This window comes from Lynx rufus, unplaced genomic scaffold (genome assembly GCF_022079265.1).
Source record: "Lynx rufus isolate CCGP_SWC_20201006 ecotype Redwood Valley unplaced genomic scaffold, mLynRuf1.p SCAF_14, whole genome shotgun sequence".
Taxonomy (NCBI): domain Eukaryota; kingdom Metazoa; phylum Chordata; class Mammalia; order Carnivora; family Felidae; genus Lynx; species Lynx rufus.
In genome coordinates this window covers 35,532,266-35,554,924 of record NW_025814828.1, presented here as the reverse complement: position 1 = coordinate 35,554,924, position 22,659 = coordinate 35,532,266, and the positions used below count along the sequence as shown (strand labels likewise).

Below are 22,659 nucleotides of genomic sequence, written 5' to 3'. Positions count from 1 at the left end.
CCACTGCGCAGCCGCCGCCCACTGCGCAGCCGCCGCCCACTGCGCAGCCGCCGCCCACTGCGCAGCCGCCGGTGACGGCGTCTTCCCAGGCTTCCGCGCCTGCGCACTGCCGCCTGCCCCGCCCCTCGCCCCGCTGCCTCCTGGGCTCGAGCGGGACATGGTGCTGTCTGAGCTGGCAGCGCGCCTCAACTGCGCCGAGTACAAGAACTGGGTGAAGGCGGGCCACTGCCTGCTGCTGCTGCGCGGCTGTCTGCAGGGTTTCGTCGCCCGCGAGGTGGTCGCCTTCCACCGCGGCCTGCTCGCCGCCGCCCCCAACCTGGGCCCCCGCGCCACCTGCTGCAGCAGCTCTCGGTGCAGCCCGCGCGCTCGTCAGGTGAGGCCAGGGCCGGGGACCTTGACCACCGCACCCTATCCCCTGTCCTGGTCCCCGAGCGCGGTGTCCCGAGCCCTCCCTGGGGCGGGGCCGACCGCGACACTCCTCGTTCACTGCCCAAAACAGCACCCCTCCGCCCGGGACCCCTTCTCACCGCCGCTCCCTGTAGTTTCAGCCTCAGTGTCAGGTATGCGCAGAGTGGAAACAGGAGATTTTGAAACACCACACCAACAGGAATGGAGACGTCCACTGGGGAAACTGCCGACCGGGCCGGTGGCCCGTCGACGCCTGGGAGGTGGCCAAGGTAAGCACCTGCTCGGGAGGATAGGAGGTGACCCACCAGGTAACTGGTCACTTGAAGCCCAGAGCCTCATAAACAGATGCGGGAGAGAGGAAAGGGTGTTTGATATAGGGTCTAGTGTTTACGAGGTTCAGGGCTGTTGTACTGGATCTAACCTAGGTTAGGGAAGTAGAAGCTTTCTTTTACCTTTCTGCTAACAAGGCAGTTGAGTTTGCTACCCGCTATAAGGAAAATTTCGACAAGAGATGCCGACACCAGATGTAGAGTGAGCATCATGAGCACAGGCCCAGCTAAGGAGTAAAACTTTGAGGAGGTCGCGGTGAAGTGTGCAGCCAGATAGAAGACTATTAGGCCTGTTTTCAGATCTTTGCACTATGACTTACTAGCTGAGACAATTGGGGAATTTTTAAGAACTTTTTGATGTTTGCTAGAAGCCCTGTAGGGAGTGGGGAGGGGCAAAGTCACTTCCTAACACAAATTAACTTTTGCAGTCAATCTGCATGCTAATTAGCAGCCAGGCACAGGCTTGGTGCCGGGAAAGCAGGGATCAGAGTCCCATTTCAGCTGCTGCTGTGTGACAGTAGCCCAGCCTCTGTACCCTAACCTCAAAAATGAGGAAGTTGGACTTGATCAGTGGCCACCAGGCTGGTGGCTATCGTGGACCCATAAACCCACCACATCTACACCCTCTTCCCCATTTTTTTTTGTTGTTGTTGTTGCCACCATAGACTTGCCAACTTTTACCCAGAAAAGAAAGAAACCCAAAATTCTACCCTTGACTGTGACTGTCCCTTACCTGTTTGGTCTTTGTTGCTGCTTTCATACCCTTGGCATCCTCTTGAAGCCCTTGCCACCTGTTCATGCCCCTTTCTGTTGCTGTCATCAAAAGACCTTCCAGTCCTACCAGAGTATTTATATTCTCTTCCCAGCCACACCCTCCTCTTTTCTCCTCTCTGAACTTGCATGACCCACCCCCAACCCTGATAACACTCTAATCTGTTTGTGCTCAGGGGAAGAATCTCTTGAGGGAGCTGACTGGTTTCTTTTCTTTTCTTTTCTTTTCTTTTCTTTTCTTTTCTTTTCTTTTCTTTTCTTTTTTCTTTCTTTTCTTTCTTTCTTTCTTTCTTTCTTTCCTTTCTTTCCTTTCTTTCTTTCTTTCTTTCTTTCTTTCCTTTCTTTCCTTCCTTTCTTTCCTTCCTTCCTTCCTTCCTTCCTTCCTTCCTTCCTTTCCTTCCTTCCTTCCTTCCTTCCTTCCTTCCTTCCTTCCTTTCCTTCCTTCCTTCCTTCCTTCCGTCCTTCCTTCCGTCCTTCCTTGAGAAACCGAGAGAAAGAGTGTGAACGAGGGAGGGACAGAGAGAAGGAGACACAGAATCCGAAGTGGGCTCCAGGCTCCAAGCTGTCAGCACAGAGCTCAACACGGGGTCCAAAGTCAATGCAAGATCATGACCTGAGTGGAAGTCAGACCCTTAACCAACTGAGCCACCCGGGCTTTTTTTTTTTTTTTCTTTTTTTTTTTTTTTTTTTTTTTGAGTTTATTTAGTTTGAGAGAAAGAGTGTGTGAGAAGGGCAGAGGGCTCAGACTCACAAACCATGAGATCATGACCTGAACAGAAATCAGAAGTCAGACGCTTAACCCATTGAGCCACCCAGGCACCCCAAGGTTAGCTGACTGGTATCACTTTTAGTTCTTGATCACGAGTCCCATTGCTCTGGCCTCGCCTGTGTATAGGGCTCCTGTTTCTGGAGACAGCTGTTGCTGCCTTTCCTTCTGTAAGCTTCCACTCCTCCACCCTCACTCCCAGCTGCTGACTTTTTTCCTGGAGTTGATGCATGCCCTCAGATACATGCTTCTGCATCTTTTTGCCAGACCTACCAGCCTATCTCCATGTGCACCGTCTTCCTTCTGCTAGAGTTGGAAGGGCATCTCTCACCGCCTTGGCTCTCCACTTGCGTGTCAGACCACGTTCCCTCCCACCTACCCACAGACTTTCAGTCTTCAAGTATCCACTCTTTCTCCCTGTCAGCTTAGTCCCATCACCATACAAATAGCTTTAACGTTGCCTCAGTTTATTTAATTTTTTTTTGAAAAAGAAAGAAAAGATTAAACATAGGGTTACCACATGACCTAGCAATTCCACTTCTAGGTTTATACTGAATGAATTTAGAAATATACGTCCACACAAAAACCACACACATTTGTGTGTGAGTGTTCCTAGCAGCACTATTCACGATAGCCGAAATGTGGAAACAACACAAATGTCCATCAGCTGATGAATGGATAAGCAAAATGTGGCCTGTCCATATAATGAGGTGTTATTTAGCCATAAAAGGAATGAAGTTGGTTGAACCTTGAGAACATTATGCCAAGTGAAAGAAGCCAGGCATATATTACATGAAACGTCCAGAATGGGCAGATATGTAGAGATAAAAGGTTAGTGGTTGCCAGGGCCTGGGGGTAAGAGGGAAGTGATAGTGAATGGAGGTAGAGGGCTTCTCTTTGGGGTGATGAAAATGTTCTAAAACGAACTGGTGATGGTTGCGCAACCGTGTGAATATACCAAAAACCACTGGACTGTACATTTTTTGTATCGCGGTGTAACTGACATATGACATTGTATCAGTTTTAGATGTGCAACAGAAGGGTTTGATAGGAGTATTGAGTGATTGGCCACATCACCATACATAGTTACAAAAAGTTTATTTTCTTGTGATGAGAACTTCTAAGATCTGCTGTTTCAGCTACTTTCAAATACAACACAGTATTATTAACTACAGGCACCGTGCAGTACAATACATCCCCAGGACCTATGTATTTTATAACTAGAAGTCAGTTCCCTTCGACCCCCTTCACCTATATTGCCCGTTCCCACCCCCCACCTCTGAAAACCACCGATCTGTTCTCTGGATCGCTGAGCTTGGGTTTATGCTTTGGTTTGGTTTAGATTCCATGTAGAAGTGGGATCACACAATATTTGTCTTTCTCTGACTTATTTCACTCAGCATAAGGCCCTCAAGATCCATTCACATTGTTGGAAAGAACTGTATGCTTTGAACTGGTGAACTGTATGGTATGTGGATTATATCTCAATAAAGCCGTTTAAAAAAAAAAGCTTGAATAGATATTTGGAAAATAAAATTTTAAAAGAAAGAAATGCTTCCCTTGAGCCATTCCCTCTAGCACTCTCCCCATCTCTCTGCCTGCCTCCCATGTGCATGCCCAGCAGAGCGTCTCAGAAAGGGTTTTATGCCTGTTGTCTTTCCCTCAGCTCCCGGTCACTCCTCAACCCATTCCACCGTGGCTTCTGCCCCCCCCAGCACACTGCATCTATTTTGTCGGCACACTTGACCTCCAGTTCTCCAGCCTCATCTTTCTTACCTCTCAGATATTTGGCTCTCCTGGCCACTCTTGAAATAGTTGTGGCTCTGTGACATCATTCTCCCCCACAGGTTTCCTCCTCTCTCTCTGGCTCTTCCTCCTCCTCGGCCTCCTCCTGGTCCTCGGTGGACATTTCTCAGGCCTCTTCTGTCCCCCTCTTCTCTTCTGGTGATATCGCCCCGGCCACGGAGTTCACCATTAAAGACTACCCTTATGCTAATGGCTCCCCATTTCGTACCCCTGGCCCTTCCCATATGCAAGTGTGTGCTCGACCCCTCTCCTTATTCCCTCCTGGGGACTTTGTATTTACTCCTCGAGCAGGACTCTTCATCTCTACCACCACCACCCCCCACCCCCGCCACCAAACCCACGGCCACACTCCAGCAGCAACTACCTACAATCACCCTCGATTCATCTCTCCCTCTCCACCCCCCTGTTTATACCTGCACAATAGTTTTGGATGCTTCTCTCCATCTCCACGTCACAACTCTCACCTCTCCTGCCTGGCCTCTGGCTGCAGCCTCCATCCCAGTCACCTCTGCTGCTCTGGTCATTTGTGGTCACCTCTGGTCCGTTCTCCACACTGCAGGATGTGTGGTGTTCAGGGGTAAATTGGCTCATTTTCTTCCCTTGCCTAAAACCCTCACGTGGCTTCCTGATATCCTTCGAATAAACTCCAAACCCCTTTCCAGGGCCAGTAAAGCCCAGCACAATCTGGCCCCTGTTTGTTTCTCCAACTTCATCTCCCCCTACTCACTGAACACGCAGTAGAGGATAGTGAGAGGCAAGTAACAGGTGTTTCCCACCACGTGCCTTTGACATCTGGAACACGGTGGCATGCAACACCATTTTAAGAAACTCCTTTCAGTGGCAAGGAGGCAGCAAAGCCTCGCTGTCGGCTTCTAGTTCTGAAGAAAGGGAATAAGTCCTAGAATAAAACGTTAACGTGGGAAAGACAGTTTTATACTGACAAGAAAATGCCAGATGGGACATTCCTTGTAATAGAAAAGAAAAACTGTGCCTGGTTTTGAGGCACCTAAGATCCCTTCTTAACTTTGGGATTATCCTCCCAGCGGGAGCTGAAGTGTTTTTTGTTGATGATGGTGGTGGTTTTTTTTCCAGTTTTACTGCCCTGCTTTGGCTGTGATAAGTTAACTTCTTTGTAAACATTGTTGCATCCACTATAGACTTTCAGAGGATCAGCAAGTCAGTGGCTGTTAAGACATGAAAAGACAGTGGTACTGGCTACTGTATCTTTTTTTTTTTAATGTTTATTCATTTTTGAGAGAGAGCGAGCATGAGCGGAGGGGCAGAGAGAAGGCGGGGGGGGGGGGGGGGGGGGGGAGAGAAACAGAATCTGAAGCAGGCTCCAGGCTCTGAGCTCTCAACATAGCACACGGGGCTCGAACTCACAAACTGTGAGATCGTGACCTGAGCCAAAGTCCGATGCTTAACCGACTGAGCCAGCTAGGCGTCCCCCAAAGTTCTTAATTGTGTGAGGCTCCAGTGGAGGATTCCACCACCATCAGGAACATAGCCATGACTCTCCTTGGGGTGTGTTGGCACCGACCACAAGCCCTTTCTGTAATACCGTTACGAGCAGCACTATAGGAAATGTGGTTGCCTGCCTACTGAAATGTGTCTGTTTTCAGGAAAATAGGTCTCTTTATTTAGAGTTCTTATTGCAAGTAATTTTGCTTATGTCATCGTTTCTAGTTCCTTGGCAGGAATGTACTCTTGAGCTGCTGAGCTTGGTAAAATTATTGCATTCAGATGTAAATTTGGAACTGTTGCAGGAGAGAAATATGCCCAAGCCTTGCTGTGACACCATTTTGGGGGTCTGTGCCACAAAATCCTACAGAAGGCAAGATCACACTAGAACGAGGCCCTTCTGATATATCTAGTATCTCAAACCCTAGGATCCCATCTGCAACTCCTAGGTAGGTCATGCTCACGTTGCACTATCAGCACGGTAATTGCCAACATTTATGGCCTGTTGGTTTACCGTGTGCCGGACACCGTCCTTCATCTGCATTAACTCATGTAATTCTCACAACATCCTTCGAAGTAGATGAGGACAGTTATCCCCTACTTACCAATGAGGACTCTGAGGGTAAGTAACTCGCCCAGGGTCACCCAAGTTGGCAGGTGGCTGAGGTGGGATGTGAACCTGGCTCTATCACACTCCAAAGCCCAGGCTCACTTGGGAGTAACTATCACTTTTAAATTTTAAGTCTTCTTTAACAATTCAGCCACTGAAACCTCAGGAAGGAAAAGAGGGGGGAGAAAAGGACTGGTTTCTACCTATGCTTCCTGCTTGTCCACCATTAGGAAAGGACAGTTATGCCAAGTGTTGAAGTATTTCTGATAGCAGAGGGATAGATAGAGCAACCCTTCGGTTATCACACTTGGCCAAGCCTTAGCTCTGACACTCTTTCCCAACCTGTGTTTTGGACTCACAAGGCTCTACCTTGAAACCACAGTAAGAACATTCCAATCAGCATTTGGAAACAGGCAAGTAACATTTGCCCACCGGTTCCTAGGGTTGGAGGAGACTCAGGTGTCCCTTGTGCCTCCCCTACTCTAGGCCTTCATGCCCCGAGGACTGGCAGACAAAACAGGCCCTGAGGAATGTGATGCCGTTGCCCTTTTAAGCCTCATCAACTCCTGTGATCACTTCATGATTGATCGAAAGAAAGTCACAGAGGTAAGAGCTGTCACATGTAAAACCATCCAGTGAGGGGCCCCTGGGTGGCTCAGTTGGTTAAGCGTCCAACTTCGGCTCAGGTCATGATCTCACAGTTTGTGGGTTTGAGCCCCACATCATGCTCAGATGCTGACAGGTCAGATCCTGGAGCCTGCTTCAGATGCTCTATCTGCCCCCTCTCTCTGCCCCTTCCCCACTCATTCTTTCTCCCTCTCTCTCACTCAAAAATAAATAAACATTTAAAAATCATAATAAAAATAAAATCATCCAGTGAGAGTCAGTCGGGTCGGTGCTGTGAAGGGCAGCTGAGAAAGACACCCTGCGGTGCTCAAGCAGCCGTGCGCACACCCACGTAGCAGACGGTCTCTCCCCAGAACAGTGTCGTGCAGGGAAAGTTAGACTTTGGCTCAAGGTTGGCAACACTAAGTGGGCTAGTGGGGCCCACGTCGCATGCACCTTCTGTGTGTCCAAGAACCCCTATGAGAATGCAGGTAGGAGACTGGCCCCTGAGTTCTCCCTCACTGAAGTTTCCCAACACCTTGATCTTCTGTTCACTGCTAAAATAGATGAGCCACCAATTTCTCTCCCCTGGTCTGCCATAAACAGAAGTCAGGTAATTTTCCATATTAAAAAAAAAATAGGGGCGCCTGGCCGGCTCACTCGGTGGAGCATGTGACTCTTGATCTCGAGGTTGTAGATTCGAGCCACACGTTGGGTGTAAAGATTACTTAAAAAAATAAAACGTTTAAAAAATAAAAAATAAAACAGAGAGGAGTGCATCACTCTGTCGGTCATGTGCCAGCATTTGAATCCTGCCCTTCTGAATCTCTTTGGCTAACCCTAACAGACAAGCAGTCTCCGAATAGATCACTATGCTTGTCAGATTTCCTCTGGGGGATTTAGACTTTCTCTGTTTCACCAGAGAACAGCTCTCGCACATTGATTAGTCTGAGGGTTGTCGAAAAGAGTATACAACGTACCTGGATTATATATAGCATATAGAGAAAATGCACGTGTATTTTGCTGGCATGCTAGCAGCTGGAAGAACTGAGAATCTTTCATAATATCAGCAGACAAAAACTGTCACAGTACAAAGTTGACCTCTTCATATCTTTTAGCTAAGAACATGGAAGACTTTATGTGAATTGTATACTAATACACAATGAGACAGAAGCATTTGTTATACAATATAGGCAAAAGCTGATTTTGTTTTCATCAGACTTGCCACATCAAAACACCCCCTTCGCCCACCTTCCTGGAGCTCCAACAATATTTAAAAGAGTTTTTCATTGTCTGCTTCAGCCTTTGGGTATACGTAGAGCCAGTAACCAATTCTCTTGCTCTTTGGCAGGTGGTTTTGTTTGTTTGTTTGTTTGTTTGTTTGTTTTTGATAAGAGTGGTCTCTTTTTTTTTTTTTTTTTTTTTTTAGTTATTTGTTTGTTTGTTTTTGAGAGAGAGCGAGAGCAGGAGAAGGGCAGAGAGAGAGGGAGACAGGATCCGAAGTGGGCTCTGCGCTGACAGCAATGAGCCAAATGTGGGGCTTGAACTCACAAACCACAAGATCACAACCTGAGCCCAAGTCGGCTGCTCAAGTGACTGAGCCACCCAGGCACCCCTGGCAGGTGGTTTTAAGTTTAGAGATTTGGGAGGTTGTGTAAGAGATAACCAGCCAGTCACAAGATTTCAAGAGCCGACAATAGTTGTAGGCCTGTTTTTATTTCTCACTCGTTACTCCAAGTAGCAGGCAGTCAAACATCCCCCTGAAGCCTTGTGGATTTTGTAATTAACAAAGCCTCTCTGCAGTTTTTCTTGGGAAGTCCAGAATTTCCATTTACCCCGTCATTTGACTTTGAAACCTTCTATCTTTTTTTGCCTTTCTGTAGGTGATTAGATGTCGTAATGAGATCATGCATTCTTCAGAGATGAAAGTATCTTCTCTGTGGCTTCGAGATTTTCAGATGAAGATCCAAAATTTTCTGAATGAATTCAAGAATATTCCAGAGATTGTGGCAGCCTACACCAGAATAGAACAGGTAAAAATCAGATTTAACGGTTCTGGCATAAAGAACTAAGGAGAGGGGCTCCTGGGTGGCTAAGTTGGTTTAAGTGTCTGACTCTTGATTTCCACTCAGGTCATGATCTTGAGGTTGGTGGCATCGAACCCCACGTCAGGCTCCATGCTATAGCGTGGAGCCTGCTTGGGATTGTCTCTGCCCCTCCCCCGTGCATGCACAGTCTCTCTCTCTCTCTCTCTCAAAATAAATAAATGAACATTTAAAAAAAAAAAAAAAAAAACTAAGGGAAAAAAGCAACTCCAGTCACTCATTTAGAATTTGAAGTTTGTTGGATTTAAATGAAATTTTAGAATGTAAGCAGGGGGAAAAATGTTGATATGAAATGCAGAATTGTGCTGGGCTTAAGAAGCTTTTCTGTGGTCACAAGATATTACTAAAATGGATACAGTCAAAGAGGTTTAGTTATAAATTCTTTGAGCAATCCAGTGAAACATCTTTTCCATTCCATTATTCATATATTTGTTCGATGATTCAAACAGCTGTTGACATCTGACTGGGCTGTTCACATCCCTGCAGAAGATCAGCTAGATGGATGTGAATATGAAACAGGAGTTTACCTGAGTGAGAGCCAAGTAAATGAAATAGAAATGGAATTACTAAAGGAGAAACTTCAAGAGATCTATCTTCAAACACAAGAACAAGACGTGTTGCCTGAAGAGGTAAAAAAAAAAAAAAAAGTATTCTATTCTCTGTTCGAGTAGACCAAAGAAAGGCACCAGGGAGGAAGAGTAGCTTGTTTCAACATATTGCCAGTTATGTTTCTGATTTATAAGTCCGATCATTTCCAGAAATGCATGTTCTTTTGACACAGACTAACACTACCTTTAAACAAATATTTTCCCTCAATCAGCAGACATCTGAGTGCCTAATGTGTGCACAGAGTGGCACAACACGGTAAGGGCTCCAACAGGTTTCTGAACAAAAGGCTCTGGGGATTCTCTGCAGGTCGAGAGGGGACTGCAAAAAAAGACTTTGCTGAGAAGATGCTGTTGAGCCAGGACTAGGAGGATCACGTAAGAGTTTGGCAAACTGGCATGAGTGGAAGGGTGTTCTTGGCAGGAGGAACAGCACTTGCAGAGGTATAGAAGAATAACTTGGGCCTGAGCAGTGGTAAGGCCAGCATAGAAGATGTGGTCAGATGCGAGGGCAGTCAGGTAGCTTGAAGCCGTATTTTGAAAGGTTTGTTGTGCTGTTCCAAGGGGCTTGGACCTTATTCCTAAAAAGCAGTAGGGAGCCAATGGGTGTTTTTAGGCCAGAAAGAGTTAATCAAATGGATCCAGTATGGCTTTTAGAAAGTTAACTCATGGTAGTTGGAGGTTGGAGACTTGCAGGATGGTGTCACAGCCATGCGAGGTTGGAGAAAGGACAGAAACTAGAGGTGCGGTGGAGGGGCTGCATTCTGGAGGCATTGCTTGGGTAGAGCTGATGGCTCTTAGTGGATGCTTATATTACTTGGAGTGTGGCATGGGGCTGGAAGGAGGTGGGGAAGGAGGGGGTCAAAGGATCAACAAGGTTTCCAGCTTAGGCCCCTGCAGGCTAATGATGGCCGTAAGTCCTGATAGGGAATACAGGAGAAATGAATCCCCTTTGTTACATGCAAGGTATAAAAAAGCAGTGTTCTGGTAAAATTAAGATGTATTCCAGTACTTGCTGGATTGGAATTTTACATCACCAGGAAATCTTGGACAAATCATTTTTCCTCTCCATTGTACCTTATCCAAGCAAAGTAGTTTTGCTGGTTCCCTCTTTAAACACAGAGTGTTTATTTACTATAAAGTATTTCATTCATTAAGACGTGCTCCTTACTGGTCCATATGCATATGTTAATCATTCTGACCTTGACCTAGATGATTCATTCAGCCTGGTGAGCTCCTAATTTAGCAGCGGGACCAGGTACCACTGGTTTCTGGATGCTCCCACCCCAGCACAGCATAGGTGTTTACAATGATGAAGAGGACAGTTAAGTCTTGTGTTTTCTAAACCCGGGTGTTTTACCTTACTTTATTTTAAAATACCATTAGAACCAGGGGCATCTGGGTGGCTCAGTTGGTTCAGCATCCAACTCTCAATTTCGGTTCAGGTCATGATCTCAAGGTTCGTGGGATCGAGCCCTGTGTTGGGCTCTGCACTGACAGTTTGGAGCCTCCTTGGGATTCTCTCTCTCCATCATCTCTCTCTGTTCCTCCCCCCTTGTGTGCTTGCCCTCTCTCTCTCTCTCTCTTTCTCTCTCTCTCTCTCTCTCTCAAAATAAATAAACATAAAAAAAATAAAATAAAATACTATTAGAACCGGCCCCAATTTTCTTTCTGCTGCTTTTGTTAGAAGCAGTGTAGAACAGAACAAGACAACAATGGGGTTGGAGAGGAGGGGTCAGACTCAAGCCCCTTGAGTGGTCACTAGCTCTGTCTTCTCTCTTGAGGGACCTGTGGTTCTTTTTTTTTTTCTGTCTGTGTAACACACAGCAAAATGCATCTGTACAGGAGCACACTCAAGCCAGGAGTCTGTGTAATTTAGAAGCTGGAAGGGAACCTGGCGGTCACCATATCCCCTGCTTTACATGCCAGGCAGCAACCCCAAGGAGCAGGCAGGAACAGAAGAGTGTGAGGGTTAGTGCAGGGGTCTCCCTCCTCTGGTCCTGTGCCTTTCCACATGCGGCACTGCAGATCTCATATCGCTGAGGTGCTGGCAGCTGTCAATTCTGAACCCTCATTACCTCTGCTTTACAGAGAGGAAACTGGGGTTGGGTGGCCTGTCCTCTGCATCCCAAAGCCTCTATATAGAATTGATAAATTTGCATTTTTCCTGCTTTCTGTTCAGTAGACCATGGCATTTCTCTTGATATTTCAATTGATCAAAATGTAAGTTAGGATTGATTGGCACATTATCTGAAAGAATTTGAAGGTTGGCTTTCCATGATGCGTGGAACTGATCTCTTTTGAAAGTTCCACACCATACATGATTATCCACATTCTTTAGGGTGAGCCTCCAAAGTCTGAAGATTTGCTAAGCCAAATGGCAGTGAATTGAAAATGTCATCAGCTGCGGCTGACTGTTAATTTCAGCTGAGGTCATGATCTCGCGGTTCATGGGTTTGAGCCCCACATCAGGCTCTATGCTCACAGCACGGAGCCTGCTTCAGATCCTCTGTGTCCCTGTCTCTGCCCCTCTCCCTCCCTCTCTCAAAAATGAATAAATGTTAAAAAAAAATTTTTTTTAATTCAGCTAAAGCATGTCAAGCGCAGTAAGTGGCTAAAAAACATGTAAGGAATTTGTGCATTCTTTAAAACCATTCCTGATATCTTAAACCCTGGTGAAGGGACCATCTCCACAGAGACCCCTGGGGAGACATAAGCAAAAGGGGCAGTGACAGATGTACCTGACTCAGTCAGAAAAAGGATTGAAATGACCCTTCATTTATTATATTCCAGAAAATACTTACGGAGCATGTACCTACTATGTGCCAGACACAGTTCTAGAAGTTTGGTGTACATCAGTGACCAAAACAAAGATCCCCGTAGGGGGAGACAGTAAAGAGTCAATGTAGTAAGCAAACGGCGCTTCTCAGCTTTAGAAGAAGTACTGTGTCAAGCACAGAATGGGGGACGAGGAGTAGCAGAGTGGGGACGAGTATCAGGTTGCAACCGGGTGGTCAGGTTGGCCCCCTGGAAAAGGTGAGGATTAGCCATGTGCACATGTGCAGGGAGAGCCTTCAGGCAGGGGGGACAGCAATGTGAGCAGGATGGCTGGGGTGCGGATAGAGAAAGAAAAGCGTGTGAGGAGGTAAGAGAAAGTAAGGTGAAGAAAGCAGGTCATATTGGCCCGTGAGCCATCAGAAGGACGTAGGCTCTTACTCCTGCGATGGCCGCTGTGGGACAGGAGCAGGGAGACACACAAGGAGGCTCCTGCACTTACTGGGTTCAGACCAGGACAGAAGTGTAGACATGGTATGGTGAGAAGGTGCGCACATGGGGGCATGTAGAGACGTCAAAGACAAGTCCAAGGGTTTGGGATTAAGCAGAAGAATGGGGATGCTAAGCATGTTTTGCCTAGAGCAGCACATGGCACATAGTAGACTGGCTCTTGATAAGTATTTGTGGAATGAATGTACCAGACACAATGCTAAGTTCTTGGAGTAGATTATTTCTTTTTTTATTAAAAAAAATTGTATTTAATGCTTGTTTATTTTTGAGAGACACAGAGCATGAGCAGGGAAGGGGCAGAGAGAGGGGGAGACACAGAATCCGAAGCAAGCTCCAGGCTCTGAGCTGTCAGCACAGAGCCTGACGCAGGGCTTGAACCCATGAACCTCGAGATCATGACCTGAGCTGCTGTTGGATGCTTAACCAACTGAGCCACCCAGGCGCCCCAGAGTAGATTATTTCTAGTGCTCACAAGAATCCTAGGTGGTGTTGGTAGCCTCATCTTTCATTGGCATATGTGGAAGTGAGCTCAGAGAGGTCAAGTGTCTTACCCAAACTTACACAGCTGGTTAAGTGGTAAAGCTGGGCTTCAAAATCCAAGTCTGTCTGACTACATTCCGTGATTTTTCTAATACTTTCAGTTTTTCCATCTCTATTTCCTCTTCTCCCTTTACATATAAACGTACAGAAGTCTTCCCTATTCTTAATTTAAAAAATTTTTTGACTGTGTCTCTGCACCGCCCCCACCACCCCACCAAACTAAAATAATCACCCCTCTTAAGCACATCTCAAGGGCACAGAGGATCAAGAGGTCACAGCAAAAGGATCACAGTGTCCAAGTCATCCAATGAGAAGGTCTCTGGAGAGGGGGAGGAAGGCCCCCACTCCATCTTGGAGTGTGTGCAGTTCGCAGACCCAGCCAGCGGTGTCACGGGCATCTGATGGGAACCCAGTACCAAGCACAGGCATAAGCGCTAACAGTGCAGTATCCACAGTTACCAACGTGTGCTGAGGGTAATGTCGTCAGTGTGATCTTTCACATTTTTATGGTTTCCAGATTTATTATTTAAAGCCCAGGTAACTTTGAGGAGCAGTAGACTTGCTTCCAGCTGTGTAATAAACAGCCTGTTCCCCTCTACTTAACTAACCTGTCTGGAGATCTCTGGCAGTCTTTAGCTCCTCGCTGGCCCTCCCGGATCCCTGTTCGTCCTAGCCACAAGCCACAGCCAGTCTTCTCCCTCCCTCCCATCCCGCCATCATCCAGCATCTGGCTGTTTCATGTGCCTACATCACAATAACCTGAGTGCGTGCTTAGCTTACGCCCCACATCTACTGCATCAGAATCAATTATGAATTCTCTGTAAAGTTTAAGAACCACTACTCTGCTAGGAGTAAGGTACTCCATTGCTTTTCTTCATCAGATTTAAGTCATCTTGACTTAGCTTGGAGTTCAGGGTCCCCCATTAAAAAAATTCACCATGCCCCCCAAATATGAGTGGCTCTCATTTAAGCAAAGTGACTGGTTAGGGGATCCTGAGGATAAGCCCAGTGAAAACACTTCCATTGTACTATTCTGAGAGTACTTGTATTAGTTTAAGCGTTGGGAAGTATGCATTATTGGTGGGAGTTTAAATCAGCACAGTAACCTCTATACATGGTAGTTTGGGCAAAATCTATTAACAGTAAAAGAGAAAACTCAAAATTAACACCACGTTCCACTTCTAAAAACAGATCCTACAAATAGCCTGTCACTTGTGCAAAATGACACGTGTACCAGGTTAGTTACTCCAGCATTATTGCTCCTAACAGAAGACTTGAAATAACATGTTAAAATGTGAAGCATCCATAACTCAAATACTATATAGTCATTAAAAAAAATAATGAGGCCACTCTTTCTAATCTGCCACAGAAAAAAAACTCGGTTGAGGGACAGCATCTAGTATGCTGCCATTTGTGTTTTTTAAAATGTGTATGTGTCATAGTTATTGTGAAAAAACTTTTAAATGTGTATGTATACATGTATATATGTGTGCTCACATGTAAGTCTCTGGAAGAAACACAAGAAACTTTGTTGTGGTCTCCTCTGAAGATAGGAGCTGGGTGACTGGGGACAGGGTGGGGAAGAAGACTGACTTTTTACCTTGTTCCCCTGTGTTCATTTTGAATTCTGTACATGTACATTTATTACTATTAAACATACATATATTTTATAAGTATTTAATATACACATATTCAATAGTAATAAATGTGCAGCTATAAATTCCAAATGAAAGGGCATCATTTTGTTTTAGTATTACAGTATACATATATATGTGTGCATACATGTGTGCCCGTGTGTGTGTGTGTGTGTGTGTGTGTGTGTGTATGTACATACACATATAGAGATAGAGACAGATATATAGCCCTTTCCTACAAATGCAGGAAGTTTTTTTTTTTTTTTTCAAATGCAGGAAGTTTTAAAGCAAAAAGAGTTAAAAATTTTTTCCCCATTTTTATGAGATGTAATTGACATGCAGCTTAAGGCATACAGCATGATGATTTGACCTACATATACTGTAAAATGGTTACCACGGTAAGTTTAGTTAATATCCATCTGCTCATACAGATACAAACAAAAAATAAGAAAAAAACTTTTCCTGGTGATGCGAACGCTTAGGATTTACTCTTGTAACAAATGTCCTGTATATCACACAGCAGTGTTCGCTGTAATCATCGTGTTGTACATTCCATCCCTAGTACTTTTTTATCTTACAACTAAAGTTTGTTACATTTTGATCCCCTCCCTCTCATTCCCTCTCTGCCCCACCCCATCCCCCCTTCAGGTTACTACAATTCTGATCTCTTGGTCTTTGAGTTTGCTTTTTGGGGCTTTTTTTTTTTTTTCTTAAGATTCCACGTATAAATCATACAGTATTTGTCTTTCTCTGACTTCTTTCACTTAGCATAATGCCCTGAAGGTCCATCCACATTGTCACAAATGCAGGATTTCCTCCTTTTTTTTATGGCTGAATAATATCCCATGGCATATATATGTACCACAACTTCTTTATCCATTCATCTATCGATGGATACTTAGGCTGTTTCCACATCTTGGCTGTTGTTAATAATGCTGCTCATGAACATGGGGCTGCAGATATCTCTTCCACATGGTGTTTTCATTTCCTTCAGATATATTCCCAGAAGTAGAATTGCTGGATCTCATGGTAATTCTGTTTAATTTTTTTGAGGAACCTCCATACTGTTCTCCATAGTGGCTACACCAGTTTACATTCCCACCAGCAGTGCACAGGGGGTCCCTTTTGACCACATCTTCACCAGCGTCTATTACCTCTTGTCTTTTTGATGATGGCCACTCTGACAGGCACATGGTGAGATTTCATTGTGGTTTTGTTTTGCATTTCCCTGATGATTAGTGATGTTGAGCACCTTTTCATGTACCTGTTGTACCTGAGTTGTACGAGTTCTTTATATGTTTTGGATTTTGGCCCCTAAAAGCAAAAAAAAAAAAAACAAAAAACAAAAAACAAAAAAAACTTGAGACAAGCAGACACCACTTTGTGTAACCCCAGAACCAGCTACTGGTGGACACATGAGCAAGAGACAGTCTTGAAGCTAGTAAGTTTTTCATCAGAATTATAAGCCTGCTATAAAATTTTCTAAGCCATACATTGTGTGGTTTCCTCTTGCAGATCTTAAATCGACTGGAAGTAGTGAAAGAATTTCTGAGAAACAATGAGGATCTTAGAAATGGTCTTACCGAAGATATACAGAAGCTAGACAGCCTCCATCTACAGCATCAAAAACCAAGTTCAAAGGAACCTGGGGCACAGACACCTGAAGGGAAGGCCTGAGGTGAGTTTAGACCTATGAGGTTAAGTAAGGATAGAATAACCTCATCTCTCTGATGCCTGTTCTCTTATGTAAGGCCATAATGAACTCACAATTTAGTCTAACCCGAAGTTTTTCTGTGTCCTTATTATTTGGAAGAAAGGACACTGAGCCCTGCGCTCTTTCTAATTGATGGTTCTCACATCTGTGAAGTAATTCAACATAATCTGCCTGTCAGCTGTGTTTAGTCAAATATACCTGAGGTCATTGGTCTAGTCTTAAGTAAATCAACTTTCTAACATAATCCAAAAGCACATCAGCCCTAAAATGACACCAGGGATCCCTAGCTCTTCCCTGTGGCATTACTAGCAACTTGTTAATTTCCATAAGAAAAACTTGTTAAAATAACTGTCTTTGGTGTTTTACATTTTTCCTTTCAAATAAAGAAAATTAAACATTTTCTCTTGTTTTAGGCTGCCCTTTGACAAAACCCAGGCATGTTATGTGAAGGTCGGCATGGCTTCAATCTCAGCCCTTCTTTTCTGTGCAAAAGGAAAAACTTAACAGAGTGCAACCACCCAAACAAAAAGGAATTTTTGTTGTCTTTTCTTGGACTTTCCTTTGACTCTTTGGGAATATTTTTTTTAATATTCGTAAGCTTGGTGTTGTGTTATCTATAACCCACCAAAAAATGTTAGATACTGTTGTGCCAAAACTTGCTGTCACCCAGGGTTTTTTTTTTTTTTCTTTTGTTTGTTTTGGTTTATTGGTTTTGCAGGAAGGTTTTTGCTATTCTTTTCTGATCCTAAACTTAAGCTGCTTAACACAGTAAAGGCTATTTGGCCAGCCCTGGGCGAAGGGTCACAAAGAGTTCTCTGCCAGCTGGCACACAAGCCCTATCCCTACCCCCTTCCTAAAAAAAGTCTCGCTTACGAGGGGTGCCCAAGGGGCAGGCTGTGATGTAAATCCTTCCTTTTTGAAAGAAGGCAAGAAAAGAGATTGCCCATTTTCTAGCCATTTCCAATTTAGTACAGAACTGTTGCTACCTATTTCTGGTAGCCCCGGGCACTAGGGCAAGGAGGTGGGCCCAGGCTGGTCAGTGGGGACCAGAGAACACAGTGACTTGATTGACCAAAGCAGGCAGAAGGCCCATGCCAGTCTCACAAACGGGAATGTCGGGGATAGCTTCGCAGTTACTGACCTGTTTATGGTACTCCTGGGAAAAGTCAACTCCTGTGGCAATCCCCTCTTTCCGCTCATTAATATCCTGAGTGCACAGGGCCTAGCCCTCATGTGCTCCATGAATATTTGTTGACCAAAGGATCCACAGATCGCTTATTCATACACATGAATGTTAGACCATTAACTAAACCAACCTGGTCCCTTGTTATGAGATTTAAGGGTGAAATACCAACATTCTTTTAGATTCAAAGGCATCATTTTTCTTTCAGCAGATTGACAGATTCATTTGTACTTCCTCTATCCCCAAAAGTCATCTACTTCTGACTTTATCCTGTCTGTTTCCTAAACTGCAAAACCACTGTCCAGTCATATGCAGTGGTCCGGGGGATCAGCCTCACCCTTCCCTACCTCTGCTCCTGTTCAAAGCCAGCAGTGCCTAACTGGGCCATGTCACCTCTGGACCTTCAGGAACAGAATTGCCTCATTCCCTGCTTCCTGGAGGAGATACTTCCACTCCAACCCCAAATGAAGCCATCCTCCTTTGCTTACTGAGCTGCCCATCAAGGATGTGACCCTGTAGGGGCACCTGGGTGGCTCAGTCAGTTAAGTGTCCGACTCTTGATTTTGACTCAGGTCATGATCTTGTGGTTCGTGGGTTGGAGCCCCACACTGGGCCCCACGCTGACAACTGATAGTGTGGAGCCTGCTTACAATTCTCTCTCCCCCCTTCCTTGCTAGAGCATGCTGTCTCAAAATAAATAAATAAACATTAAAAAAAAAAAAGGATGTGGTCTCTAGAGAATGGGGAGAGGGTGAGGTGTATTTGGTATATTTTTATATTAAAATGAGTGTAATGCTGTAAACCCTGGATAAATACAAACGTGCCTATAACTTAACTATTTGGTCTTGAATCATACATTTTCTTTCTCCCTTCATTTCATGCAGCTCCTTTAGAAGACATCAACAGTAAAGTAAGAATTTTCATTCATCTCACAACTATCCCCAAACCAAGAAGTTTGCTGAAACATTTCCTAGCTTCTAGATACAAGGTACAAGAGTTGGGATCAAATTAAATTTTGAGTCCCTAACCAATTTAAGACCTGATTTCTAACTTTAGGAACTTAGGGTTATGAACACTTTCATTTCATGCCCCTTGTATCTAGTTAGCTTTTCCTTCTCTCTCCAACATTTATCACGTGTCAGCCACGGGTCAGGCCCTGGAATAGATGCAAATGTGAGGATTCATAGGGTGTGGACAATGGTATACATGCTGTCCTCTCTGGATTTATTGTCTACTCTGATAAATTCAAGATACTGTTCAGAAAAACATTATGCTGGCAACGTTTAATTACACTGAAATTGAAGAAAGGAAGACATGCCCAGAGAGAGCTTTAAAGCAAGTGTAGCGTGTACAGGGACATCAACCTGTGGGCCTCTCTACGGATCTGTGCGCGCGGCACAGGATGTGCACAAAAGGGCGCTCACAGCAGCGTTGGCAGCCAGCCATCGAGATGACGGGTTAAATCCCAGCACATCCATGCTACAGAGCATTATGCAGTTGCTAAGAAGTATAAACTAATGCTGCAATGCAGTAACGTGGAATGCTCTCGAACACCTACTAAATAGAAAAGCAGAATGTTTAACAATGCGTGGCATGCTGTTAAACTATTTGTATCTTTCAACAAAAGGTCTTGAAAGTTGTGTGCTTTTCCCAAGCTCTTTTGCAGTGTTAGCTCTGTGAAAGGAACTGGGGTTGAGTGGGGTAGTTAGAAATCTGGCTTTCCTGCTCTTCGCATACCCCTGCATGAAATTTTTGCAACAAACATGGACTCCTGGTATTTTGAAAGTTTTTAAGTACAGTTTTTCATTTCAAGACAATAAAGAGGCACAAACAATATAAATTCAAACTGCCATGACTTATGTGTTACATTTCCCGGAATATGTTGTAGCCTCCATTTTTGTGGGGGTCAGCTTCACCTCCAGGGGCACTTGTGAGGCATCAGGGTCCAGAGAAGCCCAGGAAGTGGTCTCCTTTCCACACAGGGCTGTTTCATCCCGAGATGCTGGTTTTCATCCAGCAATATGATTTACTCTCTCAGCCTCTCCCTGGGACACAATATGTGGAAAGAATCAGAGGAGAGAAATCGTTTCAGCATTATGGTTGCAAAGGTGAGGTAGTTCTTTGGATTTTAGCCCGTTTTTTGCCAGGGAGCTCAGAGGACCTAAGGGGAAAGACATTACTTATTAAACTCAGTATAAAACACGAATTCTGGGAAATAACCAAAGTGTGTCCGTAACAAAAACTTCTGGAAAAATAGCTCTGCCGATTCAGAAAATGTTAATGGCTTCATAAGTAGTGGAAGAGATCTGTAGACAGGTTAAATTGCCAGGACCAGAAAGGATTGTTTGAGAGTTTGGGGAAGATTATGAAATGATTGTTACCCTAAGGTTTAAAAATTTATTTTTTATTTTTTTTTAAGTAGGCTTCATGCCCAGCCTGGAGCTCAATGTGGGGTTTGAACTCACAACCCTGAGATCAAGATCTGAGCTGAGATCAAGAATTGGACACTCAACAAACTGAGCCACCCAGGCGCCCTGAAATGCTCATTTCTATTAAAGTGTTAATCACTTATATGGCTTGAAACATGAATATCTTAGGCAACAAAGGGTTACGTGTTGGGTGGGCATACTGCAAATTAGATCCTGTAAGTGGAGCATTGCCTTAGAGTAGGAGGCGTTGCAATCTTTTGGATTTTTTTCTCTAATCATTTTGCCCTCTAAATTATAAACGTTGTAAAGTGATAGGAAATTATCAGTAAGGATTATTACCTACTTTTCTCTTACCAGGTTAATTAGAAACCTACCTGCCTTTTATTGGAATATACTCAAATTACAAAATACATGTTGTAAGACAGATCTAAAATTATATTAATTCCTACTCAGACATTAGTGAAAGGGAAAATTCCTTTAAAGTTTTAATAAAAATCTTGAAAGAAGGTTATGACCCACTTCAAAACTTTCAGAACTGGTTTCTATTATTACATTATAGTCTGAACTATCTAAAATACTATCTTCCAGAGACTTCCTTCCTGATTCTCAAACCCATGCTCTCTGATATGTGCATGTTAGTTACAACCACAGAACTGTAAACTGAGCATTTTGTGACATCTTTGGGGGAAGGTGGGTGCTGACCTGACATGCTTTATTACCTTCCACTGACTTTCAGAAAGGCGTGAGGATTTTTATTTCAGAACCATATGTGGTAGCTAGCCTCCAAGATGGTCCCCAAAGATCCCTGCCTCCTGGTATTCCCACCCTTGTATTTTCCTCCCACAGTGTACCAGAAATGGGCCAACAGGACACAGCTGAAGTGATTGTGTGTCACTTCCCAGATTACGCTACAAAAGACCATGGCTATCTTGGGCTTTCTCTCTCTTGGAATACGTGGAGGGAAGCCCTGTCATGAGCAGCCCTGTGGCCCCCATGCCAAGGAACTGAATGAAACCTGCAAACAACTGCGTGAGTGAGCTTGGAAATGGATCTGCCAGCCCAAGGCAAGTCCAGAGACTGCAGCCCCAGCCGACAACTGAGAGATCCTGAGCCGGAAACACGCAGCTAAGCCACTCCCAGATTCCTGACCCTCAGAAATCGTGAGGTAGTATTTGTTGTTTTAAGCTAAGTTTTGGGTGATTTGTTACTGATACACAATAGTTTTCCAGAGTTTGTTCTCCCCCTGAATGCAGAGTGTGAAATGCAGAAACTGCCTACAAAAAGGACTACTGCTTAGATGCCACAGAAGATAAAAGTGGGGTGGGGGCGCCTGGGTGCCTCAGTCAGTTGAGCATCAGACTCTTTGATCTCAGCTCAAGTCGTGATCCCGGGGTCATGGGATTGAGCCCTGTGTCGGGCTCCGTGCTGAGCGTAGAGCCTGCTTAAGACTCTCTCCCTCGGGGCACCTGGGTGGCGCAGTCGGTTAAGCGTCTGACTTCAGCCCAGGTCGTGATCTCACGGTTCGTGGGTTCGAAACCTGTGTCGCGGGGCGCCTGGGTGGCGCAGTCGGTTAAGTGTCCGACTTCAGCCAGGTCAGGATCTCGCGGTCCGGGAGTTCGAGCCCCGCGTCGGGCTCTGGGCTGATGGCTCAGAGCCTGGAGCCTGCTTCCGATTCTGTGTCTCCCTCTCTGTCTGCCCCTCCCCCGTTCATGCTCTGTCTCTCTCTGTCCCAAAAATAAATAAACGTTGAAAAAAAAAAAAAAAAGACTCTCTCCCTCTGCCCCTCTCCCCAGCTTGCACTCTCTAAAATTAAAAAAAAAAAAAAGATTTTTAAAAAAGAAGATAAAGGGGAATCTTCCAGAGTTCCACTAATGTTGTGCCTGTCTTGTCCAAGACCTGATGTCTTCAGAACCTTTCAGTGATTTGTCGTCAATTTCTTTACATTTGAAATTTTTAACCAAAGTAAGGTTTAAGTAGTCTTTACCCAGCAGACCACTCTGGAACTTCCTGCATCCTCCAGAGGCCAGAGATTCAGGGTCAAATCCTAGAGGGTAGCCTCTGCTGCAGAGGTAGTGGCCTCACATCCACATCCCCACCCTTCTCTCCCCACTTCATGCAACCTGGTTTGACAAGTTCTTAGTACCCATGGGATTCCTAGGGGAACACGAGGCTAATACTGTTGACCACTGACCCCCACCCCCACCCCTAGCTAGCATTTAATACAGGGCAATAGGCTTACCAGTTTTACCAGCTGCCATTCCCCCCCCCCCCATTTCTAGGCATGAAGAAAAGAGGAAAGGGTTAGGATTTTGTCGTTCTTATTCTCTAGTTACCTAAAATCCAGGGTTGACAGCAACAGACCTCAGAGTTGTTTATCTTGTTTCTATGGTAGAGTCTGTCATTGCTC

General features: G+C 44.9%; 1 protein-coding gene across 2 annotated transcripts; it reads left to right on the top strand.

Annotated features, from left to right (window-relative positions):
• Positions 1-149: 149 nt before the first annotated feature.
• On the top strand, positions 150-21,639 carry CUNHXorf38 (chromosome unknown CXorf38 homolog). Of its 2 annotated transcripts, none has more exons than XM_047076088.1 (7): positions 150-373; positions 543-677; positions 6,638-6,757; positions 8,641-8,790; positions 9,312-9,491; positions 16,442-16,604; positions 21,099-21,639. In XM_047076088.1, exons 1-6 carry the CDS (start codon positions 158-160, stop codon positions 16,601-16,603), a joined length of 963 nt encoding a protein of 320 aa, XP_046932044.1. In that variant the 5' UTR covers positions 150-157; the 3' UTR covers position 16,604; positions 21,099-21,639. The 2 variants fall into 2 exon arrangements, with proteins under 2 accessions (XP_046932044.1, XP_046932043.1); XM_047076087.1 differs by lacking the exon at positions 21,099-21,639 and adding an exon at positions 17,054-18,412.
• The last annotated feature ends 1,020 nt before the right edge of the window (positions 21,640-22,659 follow it).

Coding starts and splice junctions, on each gene's coding strand:
- CUNHXorf38 (XM_047076088.1), top strand. CDS start 158: ATGGTGCTGTCTGAGCTGGCAGCGCGCCTCAACTGCGCCGAGTACAAG. Junction 6,758..8,640: donor ATCGAAAGAAAGTCACAGAG/GTAAGAGCTGTC, acceptor GCCTTTCTGTAG/GTGATTAGATGTCGTAATGA. Junction 9,492..16,441: donor AAGACGTGTTGCCTGAAGAG/GTAAAAAAAAAA, acceptor TTCCTCTTGCAG/ATCTTAAATCGACTGGAAGT.